Here is a 22,502-nt window from a genome sequence, read left to right as displayed (position 1 = left end):
GATCTGGGCTAAATGCTTTCTGTTTGCTCTCTCATTTAATTGTACCAAATATCCTGGGGGGTAAGTCTCCCAGCCTTACAGGTCAGGAAACCAAACTTCAAAGAACTCAACTGACTTGTTCAGGTCTGTACAGCTAATGCACTGTGCAGCTGGGATTTGAACTCAGGTTTGTCTGATTTCAAAGCTCAGATCACTCTGCTATGTTCTGCTGCCTCTTCTTTCATCCTGGTTTCAGTTAAGCTTCTTTGGGAGTCAACACCGCCTCCGCTAGGCTTAGGGCAACCCCCTAAAACAGGTTGGGATCATGCTTTGGACGGTGTGTTACAGAATCCACAGCAGCCCTTGATGGGGGTGTCGGAATAGAATATGGTTCAGAGGAGGCAGCATGGGAAGGGCAGCAGGACTGGAGAGACACTTCAGGGCAAGCTGACATGTAAAGGGAGAGAGTTGGGAGGTTTCCTCACCATGCTTTCCCCACCCAGGAGAGGCTTCTTCTTGAGGCAAAACCTTGAAAATGATGAATTATGTTTCTCTAGGACTAGGTAAGCTGATGACACGGACACAGATAAGATCACCTTCCACTGAAGCCTGTCCCCTGTAATCAAGAGAAAGCATGGGAATGTAGGGCAAAGGAAAGGCCCACCAGGACCTTGGTTCCAGGAATGACTTGGTCAAAGACAAGCTCTTGTGCTTTGGGTACCCATTGTCCTTCTATCCTCAGTTTCATCATTTCTAGAATGAGAGCTTTGGGCTATAAGTTCTCTGAAGTCACTATTCTTGGTTTCCTGCTTCTATAGAATCTGTTTCCGTTTTATAACTCTATTTTAAGGTGTTTATTACATTGCCAAGAAAAGAAAAAAAAAAAAAAAGAACCTTCAGGATGAAATTTCTCCATGCCAAGGAAAAAGATTTTTTTTTCTCTTCCCTTTTTTGCATGCAAAGCTCTGCTCTGTTTCTTCTGTGTCTGTCTTTTCGTTCTGATAACCCTCACAAGTTTTCTCAGTGGCAACAGTGCTCTCTGGCATGGCCCTTCCTTTTCTTAATACCAAAGATTAAGTATTTGGTCAAAAAGTTAAAGCCATGTGGACAGAGCTTATCTGGCTCCTATGCTGGCTCCTCCATTGTGTGCTTTTGCTGTGACCTGTCCAAACAGAGAGATGGAAGAGAGAAGGGTGCAGAGGTCCAGCTTTCTTAGCTTGGGGCAGTTTTGCAGCCCCTTTGCCAAGTGTAAGCACAATGATTTCATTTCCTACTCTGCTTTCTGCCTCTTGAAAGTGTGCAGCCCCTAAGTGAACATTTCCTGGCAGATTCTTTTTTCCATGGACATTGAGCATCTCAAGTGGAAAAACGCACCTTGCTGTCTGTGCAGTTGAGGACTGCCTCCACCTGGGGAGCGGTAAGAGTCGGAGGGATAGAGTTTTGAGCACTTCATCTTTAAAGGTCATAGCAGTAGAAATGGGTTGGCTTGGGAAAAAGAATGTTCCTCTTGCCAAGAGTCCGTGTCCCATCTGTCTCCTAAGCTGATGAGTCTGGCTGCCAGAGGACCAGAGTTCTTCCCCTGGTGACTTGGAGTTGTTGATCACTGTTTGCATATTCTAATGGAAAATTTGAATTTGTAATGTACATGTCTTGTTCCCTAAGGAACTAGGGAATAGGATTTACTCTACCCAAACCACAGTTGGCGCTATCAGATGTATCAGCTAGCCGGAAGAGGGGTACAAACCCTCACATTCTGCATGGAGCTGGTGATGGGGATTGACATACCTATCGAATGGCAAGTAGCATACCAGGGCCCAGGGACCACTGGAGGCAACATAGCAGAGTGAACTTCATACCAGGTTTGAATCCAGGGTGTGATTTGGGCCCTCACTTTTCCTTTCTGAACCTCAGTTGATGTATCTGTAAAAAGAGGATAAGAACTGTTTTCCAAGGTTATTATGGGGATTGTAGGTGAAGCATGTAGTATTACTGGGGACAGAGTAGGGAGCTCAATAAAGTTCAGTCCTTTTCTTTGCCTCTTCGTCTCTTTTACATATATTATCTCATTCACTCCTTTCAACAGTCCTAATAGGTAATTTAGTTTCCCATTTTATAGACAAAGCTCAGTCTGTCTGCTTCTCTACTGTATCCCAAGTATTTTTAAAGATTTTATTTATTTATTTGACAGAGAGAGACACAGCGAGAGAGGGAACACAAGCAGGGGGAGTGGGAGAGGGAGAAACAGGCTTCCCACTGAGCAGGGAGCCCGATGCGGGGCTTGATCCCAGGACCCTGGGATCATGACCTGAGCCGAAGGCAGACGCTTAACGACTGAGCCACCCATGCGCCCTTACCGTATCCCAAGTATTAAGCAATGTTTCTGGTATATAAGTCTTCAACAAGTAGTTCATTAGTGAATGAATGAATGAATGAATGAATGAATGAATGAAGCGGTTTTATAGGAGTTAAGAATCTTGCCCAAATTTTCACAGCAAGTATCCCAGATGAGTTAAGACATAAGGCAGGGCATCACAGAAAAATTCATACAAGAAGACAAAAAAAGAACCCAGAAATGGGAACAGAAAGGCATAACATAATTCATCCTTTTTTATGATTGAGAACACTGCGTTTCACAATTCCAAAGTCGTGTTTTAAATATACAAAATCTGAACATAATTTTAAAAGCAGACAATAAAACCCCAAGCTCAGCTTAAGTCCCAAAACTTCATAAAAGTACAGATCTCACTAAGGTCCCAGCTTTGAAAGAAGGCATACTGCCCCAGCGTGGGCCAGGAAGGGATGGATGGTGGGTGGCATCTCTGCAGTAATACTGCCCAGTCTTCAGGTGGAGAGGGGGGCATGTTCCTTCATCCAAAAATAGCTGGCTTCTGGGGATCCATTCTTGTCATTACCCTGTGACCTCCTAAAAGGAAAAGTCAATAGAGACTGTCTCAGAAGAGGAGAATGAAAAGACAACTAATAGTTTGGGGAACCTACCATGGATAAGGCATTGTGCCTGCCCAGCACTTGACATGCATAGGCTGTTAGAGCCTGTGACAGCCTTATACAACTCTGTTTGACAGTGGAAAACCCGGAGAGTCAGACATTTGCCTGAGGTCCCAAAGTACCTTGGCGATAGATTATTAATTGAACCCAAATCTGAGTTCCAACTCTGTGCACTTTTTACTTTTATTATTGCCTCCTCATTTATTCTGGGCCATGTTACCTCTCCAGAATGGGTCCCAGAGCCAGGAGCGGAGCTCTGTGATCAGAAACCATTTGATGGCCCAGCAGCGTGGCAGGTCTTGTCAACAGGGTGGAGGTGGGGTCCTGGCATGGCCTACTGTGCCTACCAGCTGAGTTAAATGTCTCCCTAACCAATTCATCTAGACTCTCATAAGGCTCTGTGTGTCTTGCTCCTTTCCATTCCATGTTTTAGAAAAAATGTCTCTCCCTTAATGGATTATCGTTTCTTCCTCTCTTCTTGCCTTTTTTTCCCCATGATAATAAGGGTATGCCTGATGGTAAAAAAGGTAGGATTTTGATATTCTGCACTCCAGCTCACCTACCTCCAGCACAAAAGAATATATGATAAAGAACTGTCAACAGAAAATGTGTTGTATATTGTATATATAAGCCATTTTTCCATCATAATATAAAAGCTCAGAGGTCAATGACTTTTTTTTTTCTGGTTAGCATGAGTAGGTGACCTTATTGTGCTACTAAATAAAGAAACTGGTTTTGAGTAAATAAAGGAAAGCCTTCTTTATACCGTGGATTGAATCTAGTATACTCCCATGCACAACAACATAGAATGAAAATATCAATGAAGTCCAGGGTCCTTTTTGAGACAGTGCCAGCCAGGGTCTCACCTGGACCAAACAAGGTGGTCTGGACATCCCTAGAAAACCATCAAGTGACCCTTTGAGGATGGATACTCTGTCATCTATCTTCCCATGCTAGCTAGAAGGGCACAGATCACCCTCACTGAGGCAAGAGTCAGACTCAGGGGGAGCCAGATTTGGAGTGGAAGTCTGTGGTTGGGGCTGTAGAGTCAAGCAGCCTGAGTCATAAATCCTGGCTCCCCCACTTACTTCTGTGTGACCTTGGGCAAGTTACCTAACATCCTTATGCTTCAGTTTCCCTAACTTTAAAAATGAGCCTATCTAATTGTACCTACTACCCAGGATTATTCTGAGGATTAAATGAGAAATGTATGTAAAGCTTGGCATGAGGGACGCATTCCACAAAGGTTCACTGCTGTAATTCCTATTTTTATTCTTACTCCAAACAACAGCAGGGTAAGAATGGGTTTGGGCAAGGTGACACTTCTTCAGCCAGAGATATCTCTGACCAGAACTCTTTGATCCTCTTTTCTCCTGGCTCAGAGGAGCCTCCACCTAGACCATGAAGTAACAGGGGATTCCCAGGAGGTCCAAACTCCTTCAAACATAATATAGGAATCTGCTTGATCAGTTAGAAAACTCAGAGTACTTGAGAAATTCAGGGTCTCTGGAGTGAGGAGGCCATGATTTAAGAAGCCCCAGACATTGTAATCAAATTATCAGTATTCACAGATGATTCTGTGAATAATCATTAGCTACTCAAGTTAGGGATGCTTGGAATGATAGTTGTTGGACTTTCCCATAAGGCCCTGTTCTCAGATTTCTAAGTGGAGATTCAAGCCTCTCAGAAAAGGGGATTAAGCTCCACAGGCACTTTGGCTCCTGTTGCCTCAGGAAACTCTGAGGCAAGGCCTATATCAAAACGTGCCCTGAAACCCAAGCTTTGCATGAATAAACTGAGGTTCGAGCCTTCTCCAAGTGACTGTAAACAACTTCTATCACCTCTCTAAGACTTAGTTTCCTCCTCAGAAAAACAGAGATAATAATATTATCAACCTTATGGGTCATTTTGAAAAGATGAAAGGAGTTAAAATGCAAAGCAACCGGGACAGCGCCTGTCATGGAAATCAATAGATGTTAGTTCCATTTTCATTCCTTTCCTCTGATTTTATACCGAATTTATGGTCTGGTTAGGAGACATTCTTAAGAAAAAGAGTTGTTCATGATTTGCTGTGTGCTTTGGAGATGAGTTAACTTTCTGAATGAATGTTCTCTTTTGTGCTTCTGACTAGAATGGCAGCCCAGGGTTACCAAACAGAAGCCTAAGAGTGAATGACAATGTGGGCTACACTCTGACCCCACGAGGACCTGTGAAGGGCAGACATTCTGAGCCACGGGGTGCTCAAGATGAACAGAGATGGTAACCAGGGAACTAGCATATGGTCTTTGAAGGAAGGTTGCCCCATTTCCTCCCAAATAATGTTGGAATCATCGGAAGACTAGGATGCGGCAGTGATCACCCTGAGTAGGGGGTTAGACAGTCAGTGACTTCAGCCAACAGCAGGGTATGAAGGAAGTCTAGCCTTGTAGGATAAAGCAGAATCACCATCTTGTTTCCAAGGAGGCACATGGACTGTGCCAGTGAGGTTCCCGATACCATTATATTAGTATTGTTCTTAGCCTATGTCAAGTATGTGTGATTGTCAACTTGACCATTTTTCCACTATGTGCATTTTTCTGTAATTATTCCCATTTTGTTTTCTCTTTATATTTAGAGACAACCCATTTTGTTTTCTCTTTATATTTAGAGACAACCTTTTGAAAATGTCAACCTATCTAGTGGCACTAAAAGAAAACTACAAAAGGCACTTTTATGGTTTTTTTGGACCACACTTAGGAGCCAGACATGGTAGGGGCCCAGAAACAGAGACACACTCACAGAGGAAAGGTGAGATTCAGAAGGACAGAATAAAGCCCTTGGGAACACATCTCCTTCCTCACCTTTGGGGGCTTTCCTCTCCTCCAGGGTCTATGTTTCAGACTTGCACTTATGCAACAAGTATTTGTTTAGGGTCTCCCATGGGCCAGGCTAGGTGCTAGGATACAACAGTGAAAAAAACAGATAATGTCTCTTCTCTAGTGGAGCTTTTGGTCTACTGGCAGAGATGGACAATAATAGAATAAATATATATTACATACTACAGTAAACCCCATGAAGAAAAATACAAGGGTCTCTGAAAATAGGTAAAAGGGACCTGAGCTAGTCTGTGGAGGGTGATGGGAGGAACAAGTCAGGGAGGACTTTCCTGAGGAAGTGACATTGCAGCTGAAAAATAACAGAATGAGTTAATCTGATAAGCAAAACCAGAGGCAGCTTCTAAAACTAATGGGCCCCTAACTGAAATCCATCATTGAGGCAAGTTGCATTCTTCCAAGGTAAGCCAACTTTTTTGTTTCTTTTTCAAAACCAATTCAAATATTGTTCCCTTGTGACAATCGCTTCTATTCATAAACTTCTTTTGGTCTTTGACCATTGGGCATCTGTTTGCTTAGTGCTGCTTATGTGGGGTATATACTCCTGAAGTAAAATGTCAGAATTCAGGTCATCTGTGTGACCAGCTCCTGTGTGTGACCCACATGAGGTCACAACATAGCTGAGATCTAAGTGGTTGAACTTGACCATTAGCTGCTTGATCTGAACATCAAGCCAAGATGCAAACTCACAAGGCTTTCAATTGCTATAAATGCTTCTGCATTTTACATTTTATATAACGCACACACGTTTTTATTTATTCTAAGAAAATACTTCACAAAGTCAGTTTGAAAGAATGCGTGGCTCCAAACACAATCTCTTGGAAGTGTGTGCTGCAAATGTGGGCAAGGCCCCGAGCCTCAGAGACTCGAACATGTGAGATCGGAGCTTCTGTGGTGGCCGACCGTGCCCACAGGCTCTGGTGGAAAGGGCACTCACTGGGTAATTACCAGCATGGTTCAACTCATTATATTCAATCTGATACAAGAAATGTTCGTTGGGCACCTGACTCTCAGCACAAGGATAAGAGCTCTGATAATAAATATAGTAACACTCATGACAATAAGAGCAACTATCATTTGTGTGGGCACTCACTATGTGTTGGGCACTGTGCCAAGCATTTTACATAGACATTTACATCTACATATCTCATTTAATCCTCATAACAACCCTATGAAGCAGTATTAATATTCTCTTGGAAAAAATGAGGCTTGGAGAGATTCAGAAACGTGTCCATGACCACACAGTGAGGCTAGGCCTTACTTATTGGCCAGGATTTGGATCTAGAGCCTAAGACTATAATACCCTGCCTTGTTTTCACATTGTTATCTCATTTTTCAGATGAAGAAATTATTGTTCCTCAAAGAGGTTGCATACACATTTCAGAGCCCTGGACATTTTCCCTGAAAATAAGATCTACAACTTGAGTAATTCCTATGTGACTGGCATGTCACCTTAAAATTTTCCAACTCAGAAGTACTCAACCTTGTCTGCTGTTAGAATAATCTGGGAATTAAAAAAAAAAAAAAATTAAGGCCCTATCCCCAGATCAACTGAATCAAGATCTTGGGGGATAGGAGCTGGGAGCTTCCCAGGTGTTCCTGATACACAGAGAGGGTGAAAAACTCTTGCCCCTATTCTCACAACACCTTCCGAAGATAGCCTAATTTTCCAGATAAGAAAACTGAGGCTCAGGGAGGTGAACTGTCTTGCCCAAAGTCACAGCAAAGATGGGGCAAAGTCAGGATTTAACCCCTGGGCCAATTCCAAAGCCCATACTCCTTCGGCCCTCCAAGCTGTCACCTACATGGCAAATTGGCATTCCCTCTAACTGTAGGCAGTGTTCACTGGCTTTTGAGTTTGTTCTCGGCAGCAACTCCTCTCTTTCCTTCCTTCCCTCTCTCTACTGCCACTCTCTTCCCTGGCTCCAAACCCACAACCAGATCCAGCCAGACTTCATGATCAGGAATTCACGTGGATGCACTGGCTTGATGCCCCTGCTTTGGGGTGACAGTCCCTAACTCAAGACAGTGCCCACCATGGGCCTCCCAGCAGGTCCAGAGCCTCCTGGATACCTATCCACTTCTTTGAGTCTACCTGAGAAGACAGTGGCCCTGAGATCACAGCCCAGCAAGTTACTTTTCTGGGGGGGCAGGAGTGGGAATTGTAAAGCGGAGACTTTAAAAGTCAAATTAAATATCCCAGGAAAATAGAAAAAGCAAAATCATGAAAAAAAATGTGGTCAATCATTAGTGGAGAGGTTGAAAAGACACGCTCCAATGGCTTTTAAAATTCACAGAACCCAGGTCTCCTTAAAATAGTTTTGCAAAGTACACTGAGAATTCCATGCAGTAATATGAAACATAAGGCCTGCTGCTGCCACTGAACATGCTTCAGCTGGCTAAACTGAAGGAGCTTGACATTAACCCAAGACTCCGCAAAACGCAACAGGAAGGCACAATGGAGACGCGGTTGCAAAGCTGCCCCAGATGTGTACATTTTCTGCTCCATTAAAATGACTTGGACGAAAGGCAAAGTACATTTGGCCCCAGGATGAGGGAGTTGGGGAGGGGCAGGCACAGGACATCCAGCCTCATCAGAGGCCTCCCACTCCCCAGTCTTGCCTCCCTTCCAGTCTTTCCCCCACACTGCTTCCAGAGCAGACTGTCTCTAATGCAAATGGGACTGCAGCTCTCCAGGGCTGCCAGAGCCAAACTGCTTTGCTCTAAGTCTCCGTTTTCCCAACTCTGTCATGGGGTTAATCATACCCACTTCAAGGGTTTGGCGTGAAATTAATTGAGATGTATACATGGTGCTTGGCATGCACGGGTTATAGTAACCTTTGGAGGAAAAGTAGATATCACAATTATCATCACTGAAACCAGGTCATATGAGGAGAGACGGGTGAAGGAAGTGAAGATGTCTGAGCAGAAGATAGATAAGATCCTAAGGAGACAGGATCCCAAGTTTTCCATATTTGAAGAGCTGACATGTATGTAGTATGACAGCTACAAGGTGAAAGTTTCTGCCTCCATGTAAGTAAGAAGGACCTTTCTCTCAGTCAGTAGTGTCCAAAAGTTAAGGGGTGGTAGTAAGCTTCCTGACATTAGAATTGTGTAAGAGGCATCTGGATGGCCATTAGAGATAGGGATATTGAAGAGGGGATTCAGCCGTGATTTAGCTGAAGTATTTTAACCACCTCTTTAAGTTTGAAATCTATACTTTTGAATGGTCTTTGCTTGCTAATCAACGAATCAGCTTGCTAATCAATGAATCAGCACCGTCTTGGGTTTCTGGTATGTGTAAAGCCCCAGGCTACCGCCTCCAAGTCAAAGAGGTAGTTTGACTCCATTTTCATTAGGGCAGAGGAAGTACCTAGTAGGTTCTCCATGGAGCTGGTTTAAAGACTGTTCGGGTCACATGGGAAGCAGAAACACGGGGTCTTTCTGTTGCCCTCAGGCTGTCCAGCGGTGTCTCTGTGAGCATCCCGTACCTGTGGTTCTTCTCTAGAATCTGTGCACCTACATGCAAAATGTATTTGAGTCTGTGTTTACTCTGCTGGCACCCTTGTCAGTTGGTTCTTTTCTTCATGCTGGGTTCTTGGGACATGGAACTACCTCCTTATGAGAATTATTTACATTGACTTGGACGGGGAATTTGTTTGAACTGAGGGTACAGTGATATTTAATAACATTTACAAATCTGTCGCACAAGGAGCAGAACCAGTGCTTGCCCTTTGATCACTGGGAATGAGACAGAGCCGGATTCAGCTACAACTCCGGAGAAAGGGGGCAGATTTTCAGAAAAGACGTGCAGGAGGTTTGCTATTCATGCTCTCAGGGTCTTTCTTTAACACGTTTGTTTTATAAGCATTTAAATGTGCTAGGAACCTGCGATGCTGAGGTCACTCAGCATTTTTGTCCCCTCTCAAGGAGCTCATTCTAATGAGGGAAGATAAAAGGTACTGGCACAAAATAGGAGACAGAGACCACCTGTGCTTGAGGAGTGCAGGTGGTTGGGAAAGGCTTCACAAAGGAGGTGACATTGGAGCTGGTCTTCAGGGGAAGTTGATGTCAGCATGCGCTGTGGGAGGAAGAACTTCCCAGAAAGAGGGCAGAAGCATAAAGGCTTGGGATCTGATAAAGCATGCTACCTTGGGAAATGTCAAATAGTTTAATGTGTCTGGCATGTACTATGTCCAGGAAGGTGGTAAGAAAGATGAGACTGGTGGGGTACTTGAGGGTCACCTTCATTTAGATGGTGGAGGACGTTGGCCATGGTACTACTTGAAATTATTTTGCCAACACAGTTTGGAGCTTCATGGAACTTCATTAAATATGGCCAACTCTGCATGATCCATCTTGTGAATTATCAGAAGTCTTGCTACACATTACTTCCCCTTGACCACCATAGGAATGTATTCTTAAGATAAAAACTCATTTAAGATCAGTCCAAAGAAATCATAATCACGAAGGTAAATCTTCTGGAACGACTCAGTGTGGCACCTCTTTTTTTCCCCACAAGTGTGTGGGGCAACGCCAGACCAACATCTGCATCAGGAAACTCGTGGTCATATCTGGCTACGACCACATATATATCACTGGCTTACGGGAACTTAATCTGACCTGTGCATTTGGATCAGGGAGATGTGTATTAATGGGGTTCGCCTGTACATTATCCCCAAATCATGATGAAATAATTTGCGGGTTTTGGTTTATCGACTTCATCATTAGTGTAGCTGATCTGAAATGCGAGTACAGTGCTTTTTAAAAAATAATATGTAAGACTTTCTGATCATAAAGTAATACCTACTTATTGTGGAAAATAGTTAAATTTAAATATATGACTGTAAAACACAAAGGAAAACAAAATCACTCACCACTACTATGAAACAACATTTTGGTGCATTTATTTTGTTTTTTCTTACAGCTTGAGTTCATTTAAATGAATTTTTTTTCTTAAATACAACATTTAATTAAGTTTGCCACCTCCAACAAGCATTCCTCTATGAGAACACTTTTCTCACTATAACATAATTACTCACTTACACATTTTTAATACTCCTGGATGGGACCCTAAGGGTTTCCAGGCCAGGGAAGGTGTTACTCATTTAGTAACCTAATTTTGGCACAGGTATCCAAAACCGAGACTCAATTTCTGATAACATTATCTAACACTGCAAGGAATCTAGGTGTTTTGTCCGTTCTGTTCATCTCTCTGCAACTAGTGCCTAGCCAGAGTGTGGCATATAGTGCTTACCCAAACAATGTTCGGTTGCTTGAATACAAGAATGAATTACTGGATAGCTGGATGAATGCGGATTTCTATTTATTATTATTCTTCACCAAAAATTTGAGTCCCTACCAAGTGCCAGGCCCGGGGCTGAGAATTGGGGATATAAGTAGCCATACTTGATATAAAAGCCCACCCCCTCGGGGGCATCAGTGTGAGAGTGCTGGCCCCCTCTGATGCGGGATGTGGTTCCTGTGAGCAGAGCCCAGTCAGCCCCTTTTTAGTTGTTCGTGGCTTGTCTGGGGGCACCCAAGCCCCTCCAGGCTTTCTTCTGCCTATGATACTGGGGACAGAGCAAAGACTGGTATTCCACGGAGTCCCATTCCTGAACTCAAGGTGCTCCAAAATGCCCAGCTAATCCTGGGGTTGCCTCCTTTAGAGCACCCCTCCACTCCCTGCTTCGTTCCAACTAGTCCCAGCTCAAAGAAAGGCATGTGATGGAGAGGTGCTTTAGTGGAGGAAGACTACAGGGCAGAGGGGCGTCCCCCTGCTCCCTCCGGCTGAGAGCTGCCCTCGACTAACCCTCCACCCCCCCAGCCCCCAGCCAGCTGGTCCGACTGGAAATCCCAGATAAGCCCCAGTTCTGGTCAGAACTAGTTTGGCAGCTCTGGGGGAACGTTTCTGACTGACTGACCCTCCCCTTAGCAGGAGCTGGTAGTTTTGCAAAAAAAGAAGAAAAAAAAAAAAGATACGCGAACTAAAGGAGCTAAGAGGAGTGGCTACAATTATTTGAACCACTCCAAAATTCTGCTCGCTTGCAAGTGCAAGTTTACGGATCCCAACAAGATTGCCCCCCACCCCCGGCCCTGCGTTCTTTCTCTCACACTCTTCTCTCCTTTGCAATGCAGTTTTGTTGCGATTCGTTTTGCAGCGCGATTGTTGAAACAGTATAGTACTCCCCGCACGCAGCGCGACTTTTAGTCAATGCATTTTTCCTTCTCCCGCAATGCTATTGTTATTATTATTATTGCAATTCAATCTCCCTGCCCTTTCCTCTCCCTACGCGAATCACGCTCCGGCTGTGATTGCTCGGGTCTGACTTTGCGAGTGGCGGTGCGCTTCCAAACCCCCCTCACCGGCCCCCCCCCCCCCCCCCCCCCCCCCTTTTCCGCGCCCAGGCGAGAGCAGCCGATTGGCAGAGCGGTGCTTTCAGGAACAATAACAGTGGGGGGAGCCCGGGTCCCGGGGAGCCGCCCCCCGCCCCCCGGCCCGGCCGCGCGGCTCGCGCCCCCCACCGGGTCCCCACCTCCGCGCCCGCCCCGCGGGCTGACCGGCCCGACCGGGGCCCGCCCCCGGCGCCCACCATGTACGCCTTTGTGCGGTTCCTGGAGGACAACGTCTGCTACGCGCTGCCAGTGTCGTGCGTGCGCGACTTCAGCCCCCGCTCGCGGCTGGATTTTGACAACCAGAAGGTGTACGCCGTGTACCGGGGCCCGGAGGAGCTGGGCGCCGGGCCCGAGAGCCCCCCGCGCGCCCCCCGCGACTGGGGCGCGCTGCTGCTCCACAAGGCCCAGATCCTGGCGCTGGCAGGTGAGCGAGCGGGCCGGGAGGGACGGCGGGACCCCGCGCGGGGGCAGGGACCCGGGGCGGAGGGGGCCGGGGGGAGCCTCTGCCCGCTCCGGCCTCCTCCTCCCACCCCCTAGGCTTTTCTTTTGGGGATGGGGTGTCTCGAAAAGGCCAGACCAGTTAAAAACACCGATGGTCCCCTTTGTCTTCCCCGCCTCCCCGACACTCCCGCGCTGTCAGTCTGTCTCCATCGCTCTTTATCTGTCTGTCGTCCTCTTTCTGTTTCTGTCTGTTCTCCTGGCCCCGTCACTTTTCTTTTCTCGCCCCGCCTTTACACTCTTATTTCTCTGTCTCTCACCTCCTCTTTGGTTCTTACCCTCTCTGCTCCTTCTGTCTCAAGTTTCTCTGTCTCTCTTCCTTTAAGGCCCTTGGTGCCTCCTGGACCTGAGGAGGCAAGGTGGATATTGTGAGACTCTTCGAGGTGTGAGTCCCTCTTCACAGAAGGAAGCTCTGACATCCTTGTCCCATCCGGGTCATCACTGGACAGGATGAGGAGGCCTTAATCACTGGGTGCCACTCTCCTGCCCCTTCCTGGCTAGGTGGCAGAGATAAAGAGGTAGTGGCACTCAGCATCCCTCAGCCTCCACACCCCTTTTGAATCTCCCAGAAGGCTCTCTGAGTGAGAGCTGAGGGCAAGGAAAGAGTTTCTGGTCAGGATAAGACCAGACCTCCCATTCCTGCTTTCTCAGGGCCCTGACAAATAGGCGAGGCAGGTGGTCTCATCCCCATTTTGTCAGATGAGGACACTGAGGTTCAGCTGGTGATAGGACAAGAAACCAGCCCTTCAGCCTCCTACGCCAAGTTCTTTCTGCTACATTGAGGCACCCTTTCCTTTGTAAAGAGAAGCCAGTGGACCCTCTTTCCCAGCTAGTAGTAGGGGACATGGGTACAGACGTAAGAGGAAGAAGAAAGTATCACTTCCGTTTTGGGGAGCAGCCTTTTAGCTGCTGCTGAGGGGTGGGGGTACCCGAGAGTGGGCAGAGACAGCCAGCCTGCTCTCTGCTTGGAAGGGAAGGCCAGGGTTAGGAGCTGAATGAAGACGGTGTAGTTTTAAGACCTTTCCCAATTTTTCCAGCTTCCTTTGCTTTCTCACATTTAGCCTGAAAGATGAAGCCAGCATGTTACCGTATTTCAATGTGGCAGATAGAGAAACTGGCTTGAAACCAAGAAGTGACCTGCCTAGGATCCCGTGGCAAATGAGCAGTGGATTAGAGCTCTGGCCCATGACTGTAGTTCCTTTCCAGCACCTCCTGTGGCCTCTGGAAAGTGGGTTTGCACTTGAGGAGTGGAAGAAGAACTAAAAACCCACCGGCACCGCAGGGTCTTTTTGTCAGACAGCATCCTCACCACCCCTCTGACAAGCCCTAGGGTACAGTGGGGTAGACCCATTCACAATACCTGGTGACAGCTGGGTCCAGAAAAACAGAATGAGGAGAAGTATGTAGAAAAGGGAAACCTGTGGAGCTGATGAGGTTTTATTTTGTTTGCTTGCTTTTAATTACCTGGGGGAGGGGACTAGGTGATTATTCCCCAAGGGTATAGGCCTGAGGAAGTTGTAACTAGGTTGTAACCTCAGCTTGGCTTGGGCTAGAAGAAAAGAAAGTGTGCTTCTTGATGATTGTATTATACTCCTAGATCTGGAAGGGCCTCAGGAGAGGGGAAGCCATGTATGTCAGAAGGAGTCAGTGGTATGTATGTGACTTGGTGTGTAATGACTGTTTTCCTCTCTTAGAGATTGTTCATTCATCCACTTATTCATTCAGCAAACACAAACACTGCTTGGCTCTTCAAGCACTGCAGAGAGGCTGTGAGGCGGAGGCAGCCCTCGCTGACTCTGATTTTAAAAATTGATGAAAGTCCTCATAAGTAAGACATGGAGTTCTTGGTCTGAGAACCATGGATCTTGAATCTACAGACTAGTCATCCTACGAGTTGGAATGTTGATAAATCTCTGGGGTTATTAAAAACAACAACACAAAAAGATCTAGGCAACATCTGGGAATTGGCAGAGCAGATCCAGAGAAGAACCATGGCGCCAGTTTGAGTAAAGTGAGTTGAAAAACGCTCTCCCCCACCTCTTCACTTCTTTTTTGGGAGGAGACAGGGAAGAAAAAAGAAAAAACAACAAAACCCAACTTGAAGTTGGCTAGACCGCATTTCGAATTCCAATCAGCTGGTTAATTTTTAAATTGGAGCTGCAGCTCTGGCTGGAAGGGCCAGGGTGGGTTTGGGGATTCATTTACCCTGAGAGAACTCTCCTGTGTGGCTTGAAACTCCGTCTTGACTTGAATGTGGCGGCACTGAATTGCTTGCAGTGACTTCCTCTTAAAGAGCTAGTCTTCTGGCATCTCCCAGCTGTAAATACCACTGTGTTGTGGCACCACATGGGAGGAGGTGAGCTCTCCAGGGGGAGGCAGACACGGCTTTGTGTTTGTGAATTAGCCACGAGTAGCTGCTCCCTCTCTGGCACCAACAGCAGGGGCTCAAGGGGCAGTTTTCGGGCTGCTCCCGGGCTGTGGGCGAGAAGTGTCTTACTTGACTGAGTATTTGCCCAGGCCCACCCAGAGCTGTGTTCAAGTGTACCTCTTCTTGAATCCAGCAAATGTCAGAGCGAGCTGCTGAGGGACGTTGCATTTTTCCAGCTTGTGCTAGCTGATGCTGTGGTTTCATGCGTGTCAGACCCTATGGTATCGCCCTCCTCTCAACAAATGGTGATTTCAGTCCAAGGGAAAAAGAAACAAACCCACCTTTATTGATAGGTTTGCTGTGTGCCTGTGCATTGTCCCTGCTGGTCCTCCCTGAGACTCTGTTGGTAGAGATCGCTGTTGATATTATTTCCGTTGTATAGATGAGGACACTGAGGCTCAGAGTCTGGCCTGGGGCAGAGCTAGCCTCAGAACACAGGCCCTACTTGGCACTCGCCTTTGTAAAGTAGCTGATTTTCCCATCAGCCACACAGCATGCATGCAAGGAGTGAAAGCAAAGGGGAGAAATGACCATGAAGCTTGGAGCTCAAGGCCAGTGTTCAAGCCAGTTTTCATTCCTGAGTTTTCAAGCCCATTCTGCTCTTCCTCTTCCTGTCTTACCAGCATCCGTCCTACAGAGCACACACACCTTGCCCTCTCCGCCTTCAGTTGCCATCTTACTGAGGAAATCTCCAAGGAGCTCCCACCCTCCATAGAGGAACCACATAGCTCAAGACTTGGTTTACCTTCGGTCTCTCCTTGCTCATTCTCCTTTATTTGCCAAGCACGATCTGAAAATGAGAGCTACCCATGTGGACAGCTCACCGTTATCTAACTGCAGTCCGGCCTGCTACTGGGGCTCTTGGTATTGAATTTGGTGGTTTCTACGGGGCAAACACTGGCTCTCTAGGCTCAGAGTCTTACAATACCACATCATTCTATCCAAGCATCTGTGCTATGTTATTATTATTGGGACGTGCTAAATTCCTTTTGTTGTCAAATGCCCCCTTACTACTTCCTACATGCCAGGCCCAATGCTGTCGTAAGCGAAGGCACCAGTGCACCAGGACATCAGAGGTACCGGCTTTGAAATGACAGCACGACCCAGGGCAGACGAGCTCACTTTTGAGGCCCTGCAAAGCCTAGGTTTTTGTCAGGGGCAGAGTGATGAAGAAGAAAGGGGCATCTTCCTCGGGGAATATGTAGTCTCAGGACTAGAGTCCTAAGTCTGGAGGTAGCAGCCGGGCACTGGTGGGGGAGGGGCAGAGGTGGGGGCAGAGAAAGGGCCGATTCTAGCTGGGCTGCACAGATTCTCTTCTAAGTCTTTCCTTTCCGGCTCTACTACTACTGCCTGCATCCGGGCCTGTGGCAGCTTTTATTTGTCTAAACCAGTGCAGGGATTCCCTAATTGCTCACCCTGTCTCCAGCCTCTTTGTGAAGTTGCTGTCAGAATAATCTAAAAGACAGTCTTGGGTCAATTCACCTCTCTCCTTAGAACCTTCTGTAGCTCCCTGCTGCCTCCTGAATTAAACTTCAGCTTCTCTGCCTGACATTTGTAGTGGCCTCAGCCCCACCTTACTTCTCCAGCTTCACCCACCATTCCCACTTTCCCTAGACCTGTGGTATTTCATGCCATCTTGAGAACACACCCGCAGACACTCTTTTGAACCAACCAAGATGGATTAATCATTGTCTGACTTGGGGCCTCTGCCCATGCCTTCCAGTGGGGAAAGCTAACATGTTACATATTTGTGGTCCAGCGAGCTAGAGGGGACAAAATACACTGGGAGCCCCCCCTGCCTCAAGGGTGTTCCCTGTCCTACCCTCTGCCCCCAGAGGGACTCTTCCTCCTCAGAGCTCTCCCTTTGCTCTGCTTGTCCCTTGCTTATGGATCTTAGCATTTTGTGTTTTGCTTCGGTTAGTCACGAATGTGCCTGTCTTCCTTAGCAGCCAGTGATCTCCTCCAGGACAGGGCCCTGCCTTCCTTGTCTCTGCATCCACAGTGCCCAGCACATGGTCCACACCAGCCAGCCCGTGCTGAACTCATGAACTTTGGGAAGACAGGTGCATTTATTCTGTTTGGGGAGCGGAAGTAGGGAAGGACAGGAACCTCTGTAGCAGCAACTTGTTTTTCAGAGCAGAAACCTGCAGTGGGATTTTGAGGTTTCATTCAACGTTGTTCATCTGGAAAAAGTCAACATTCTTTATCACTCCCTTGACTAGAAAAACCCCACACTTGGGGGAAATAGCTTCCAAAGCCACGTTCTTCTTGCTTTGGTAATTTTAGCTCATTCAGGGCTCAGGTCCCAGCTTGGCATTGTCGGTCCAAATAGATCACTTGCTCCAGAAATGCTTTGGAACTTCTACAAAGTTAGCAGCGAAGCAGGGGACTAGCCGATTTCATATGCAAAGATTGTTGCATGTCATCAGTGGGAGACTGCCAACAAAAGGATTTTTTTTTTTTAAAGCGAGTGAAAACTTTTAATTTAGGTTTTGACATGTTCTGCTAATACACATTGGAGCAAAGATTGGAACTTGCCTGCTGTCATCTGTTGCAGATTCCACTGAAATGTTAACCATTGAAGGCTCAGTCTGATGTGATTTGTCTTATTCAAGAACCACATATTCGTTACAACGAAATGGTATGTGCTACAGAGTACTTCAGAGTTCTGGTTCACAGGATGAAAGAAAAAATTGCCCTAGGCAAGCTGAGGTCATACTCTTTTGTGTGGTGTTCTGTTATTCAAGAACACACTAGTTTTTATTTTTAAAAACACACCAGAAAAGTGGAGTTCATGTTTAGATCTTTGACTCCAAGATTAATTCTCTTTCCACTGTGCCTACCTGCTTTGTCTTATAAGCTCCTTCAAGAGAGATGTGTGTACTCTTCATTTTAAAATGCTTACCAGAAAAGGGTAAATGCCCTGAGGAGGTGTTCTCCGATTTATTTAAGTTTCATGGGTATTGAGTTATACGAGGTGGGCAGCCATATGCTGGAGGGAAATGCAGGAGGAATGGGCATTGTTTTTTGCTTTCTAGCACTCATTTACTAAATATTTATGAAATACTCACGAGGTTCCAGGTTCAGTGCTAGGAATTTCTGTGTACTCTGTCTACATCCCCATGAGGTAGGGCTACTTGTTTGACCTGGGAGAAGTGAGCTATTCAAACAGCTGTCGAGCAGGAACTGTAGGTGCCAGGCAATGGGCTTGTGGAGAAGTGTGGGTCAGTTCATTCCGAAAGTGTGACACCTAAACTAAGGTGGCAGTGGTCGTGGTGGGTCTGAGATGGACTAAGAAAGGAGAATCCATGGAATTTGGCAACTGCCTGGTTGTGGTGATAATGATGTGGTGATCTGGCCCCTCCTCCCTCCGTGGGGAGCGCTAGAAGAGCAGTTGGTTGGAAGAGGAGATGATGAGTTTAGCTTGAGACAAATTGAATCTTAGGGGCCCGTGGGACATCTGGGTGGATGCTCCAGGGGAGCAGTTAGGCACGTGGTCAAGGTTCAGGACAGCACTCTGAAATTGGGCTGAAGATCCCAATGTGGAAGTCATTAGCCGCAGGACTGGTGAGGTCACAGCGGGAGAGGGTGCAGAGTAAAGAATCATGCAAGGCAGAACCGTTCAGAACATCAGCTTTTAAGGGCACAGCTGAAGAGGAAGAGCCCAGAAAAGGTGACTGGGATGAACAGCCAGAGATGGATGGAGAATCGAGTGATAACCAGGGCAGATGGGTGTCTGGAAAATCAAGCTAAGAGAGAGGTCTTTGGATCCCAGATCTAGGCCTGTTTTTGTTTCTCTTAACTACATACAACTACTTCTTCCTCTGAGCTTCTGGTTAGACATACAATAGGGCAGCTAAATATACTTGCAAGTGAAGAAAAGATTTGCATGGAATGATATTTTGGTGGTTTTCAGTGTCTGAGTTTTGCCCTCAGTAGAGGAAGGATCAGGCCTGTTCTTTGGGGTCCAGAAAGCAGAGTTGGATACAAAGAGTGGAATTCATGGGGGTTGATGGGAGCAGAGAGAGCAGATGAACAATTGAAAGGGCTTCCAGCATCGTGATGAGCTCCTGATCACTGGAGTTGGCAAGCATGTCAAGAATATTCTAGAATGGAATCCTGCCCTATGGGAGAATTTGGTTAGGTGACCTCTAGGTCACTTCCTTAAATATTAAGGAGGAAGTGTTAAGAGAACTGAAAGAAGATGGGCTTTGAAGTCAGACAGTCTGGGTTCCAACGGTAACTCTGCTACTAAGAAGCGATGTGACCTGGGGAGATTAACTCACCTCTCTGAGTCTCAGGTGCTCACGTGTAACATAGGAATAGTAATCGGCTGCCTGCCCACTGTGTTACTCAGCACGGGAATACGGAAGAGTATCTGGCACATAGTAGGTATTCGCTAAACAAAGGCAGCTGTTAAGGACTGTTGTGGCTAGGAGTTCCTGGCAAGAGAACAGCTTGCTTAGTTGTGCGTACCACCATTCGTGGAAAGGAGTGATTTAGAGGAGCAAGCACATGTAAGAAGCAGATGAGTTTAAAATTTAACTTGTGTGTGTTTTAAATCCTCCTGGGGCTTGGCTTCAGCATGAAAGGGTAGTGATCCCCCAGTATGTTTTGCCCCTTTGTGACCCTATGCTGGGGCCATTTCTTACCCCGACAAATGAGCCAGCAGGATGAAGTTCCTGGTTTTGTTCATGCCCAGCCCTGTGCCAAGGCCAGCGAGGCAGCGGGAGTGAGAGCAAGGAGACCTCCTGAAACCTGGTTAACAGTTTCTTCGCCTCTTTTTTGAATGGTGTCAGTAGGACATTTCTTCTCATGTGCCCACCAGGAGGGATTAGGTCATCTACTCTTACCCTGCCCTGCACAGAAGAGAAAGAGACCTAGAATTCCCTGTGACTGGCCCACGGTCACAGAGCTGGAAGGACCTGGTGAGGTTTTCTTGTCCAGTCCCTGTGTTTTACAGAGAAGAAAACCAAGAGGAAGAGGAACTGACCGCCAGAGAGTCCGTTACAGAGCCAGGCCTCGAACCAGTGTCTCCTGATTTCTTTCTGCTATACCACAGCAGACCCTCTGTGTTGTCTTGACTGCATATAATCCTTGAAACTTGAGAATTTTGTCTGCCTTGGATTTTATAAAAACAAACACTATAGGCTAGAGAACACAACGTGCATGTCTTCTCTGTGGCATGCCTGTTTTTAATGCAAACTTCGTAAGACTTTATAGGATTTTTGTACATATGAAAAACTTTAAACTTGCATGTAGATATTTTTAAAACAAGACAAACCTTTGTACACATTTTATGTTTAGCTTCTCAGAATTTCATCTTGGCTAACAAACCCACACCACATTAAACTCTCTGCTATTGGATCCTTTTAATGATCCAGCATAGTTTAATGCAAAATGGGATTCAAGACAATCCATCTCCCATTTTTCCTGTATACTACAGATTCTTCGGGGTTTCCTTCACTTTTGAAGACAGACTTGCGTTGCATTTTCTGTCCAACCACCTGTTTTCTAAAACGCTATTTGGTTATTACTTTGCCTCCATTAGTGGGATGTTTCTCTCTCTCTCCCTCTCTCTCTCCCCCGCTCTCTCTCAGGTTAATAACAGATACCAGGTTCTTCTATATTTCTGAAGAGTGGCTTCTACCATATTTTATAGCTTTGAATAAGGACCCTGGGGATTATTTAGAGCTTGGTGGACTTGATAAGCTTGTCGTTCAAGAGTCTGCTATCCAGTCATACTTGTATAGGGCTCAGCTCAATTTGGGAATTTATCACAGCATTCTTCTGGGTGTAGGCAAGGTCTTAGGAGAAAGGCAGGCACTTTGGAAGTTATATTGACACACTCATCATTTTATATGTGCCTTTTAGTTCAGTTGAGGAAGTTTTAGCAACTTGGTCATTCTTCTCTTGTTCCTATAAGATGATTACATGACAGGAACAGGGCCTGAGTGTCATGCAGACCTGATTTGAAATGCTGTCTCCGCTATGTAATAGCTTTGTATCTTAGGCAAGCCAACTCACTTCTTTGAGCCTCAATTGCTGCTTCAGTGGAATCATTATGGAGATTAAATATATTGATGTCAGTAAAGAATTTGGCGTGGGCCCTGGCACATAGTAGGTGCTTACTCAGTATTTGTTGCATGGATGGATGCAATTAGCTGATATCACAGCAGCTAGAAAGGAGGAGGAAATAGTTGATGTCCAAATCCTTGGTGGTTTTCTTCGCCCTGGAAACCAGAGAATTAGGAAGTCAGAATCAGTAAAGGTTGTTTCTTCAGAGGCTACATATTTATTTACATGAGAACTGATTATTTAGTCTTAAGCTTGGAACAATTGCAAAGGCAGGTTGACTAGAGAGTTTTCCTCATCCATCTGAGTCCACCGCTAGTTTCTTACATGGTTTCCTGGAATTCCAAGCCAGAAGCACACTCCAGAGCTACATTAAAATGCTACATGAAGTTATTTGCTGTCTTAGATGATCCACACCATGGTTCACTTTCATTAATGTGACCAGTCAAGAGTTATAGCTTCTTGTCACCCTGTGTTCAGTCTCCTCCTCACACCTCATCCATCTTGCTTGCCACTACCACATTAATCTTCCCTAAACATCTCTTTCATTGCGTCTCCATCTGTGTCAGATACCTGCAGTGGTTCTCTTTGCCATGGGATAAAAGTCAAGCACGGAACCCGCAGGGACAGCCTCGGAGCAGCTATTCATTGAACACCTATGACAAGCAAGGCTCTGTTCTTGGTGTTTTACATGCACCATCTTTTGGAAAACAGTTTATCATTTCCACGATACATACGGACAAGGAAACTGAGACCCAGACAGGTTAAGTAGCTTGCCCAAGTTCCCAAAGTTTGTATGTGGAAGAGCCAGCATTCCAAACAAGGACCACCTCATTTAAAGGACTGCGCTGCTTTTATTAGATCCTGGGCCTCCCTCTCCCAACCATCTCTTTCACTTTTGATGATGACACTGGTTGTTCATTAATCTTCTGTGGACTAGATGTAGATGTGAAGTGTCACCTCCAATCAGGATTAGGGTCAGGAAGGCCTGGAGACCGGACGTTTGCCCCCACGTGAGCCAGCATCTCTCAGGAAGTTTAACCTTGCATTCTGGTTGGGGTTCTTGGTACATACTGGGTTATAAGGGTCCAAAAGACAAGGAACACTTAGCATTGTGTTCAGCTCAAAACAGAGCGCAGTAGATGTGCACTGACTGCAGAAAAGGATGAATGGAGGCCCCAGGTCTTCTTGAGCCCTTATCCCTGGAGCACCAGTCAAGGTGGAGACTGATGCACATTACGATAGAA

At 46.2% G+C, this 22,502-nt stretch overlaps 2 protein-coding genes across 3 annotated transcripts in view; both read left to right on the top strand.

Annotated features, from left to right (window-relative positions):
- The window catches only part of AGBL4 (AGBL carboxypeptidase 4), a 1,445,284-nt gene that overhangs the window by 1,191,929 nt on the left and 230,853 nt on the right, over window positions 1–22,502 (top strand). The window lies entirely within an intron of this gene.
- The window catches only part of BEND5 (BEN domain containing 5), a 48,271-nt gene continuing 38,213 nt past the window's right edge, over window positions 12,445–22,502 (top strand). The window contains exon 1 of one of the 2 annotated variants that reach the window (XM_021683894.2): window positions 12,445–12,678. In XM_021683894.2, the coding sequence (XP_021539569.1) occupies window positions 12,453–12,678 (226 nt within the window). In that variant the 5' untranslated portion in view covers window positions 12,445–12,452. The remainder of the gene's footprint in view (window positions 12,679–22,502) is intronic. The other variant, XM_021683895.1, reaches the window with a different exon arrangement.

This window comes from Neomonachus schauinslandi, chromosome 4 (assembly GCF_002201575.2).
Source record: "Neomonachus schauinslandi chromosome 4, ASM220157v2, whole genome shotgun sequence".
Lineage (NCBI taxonomy): Eukaryota > Metazoa > Chordata > Mammalia > Carnivora > Phocidae > Neomonachus > Neomonachus schauinslandi.
Note: the sequence above shows the minus strand (reverse complement) of the source record. Positions and strands in the feature narration are given on the sequence as shown.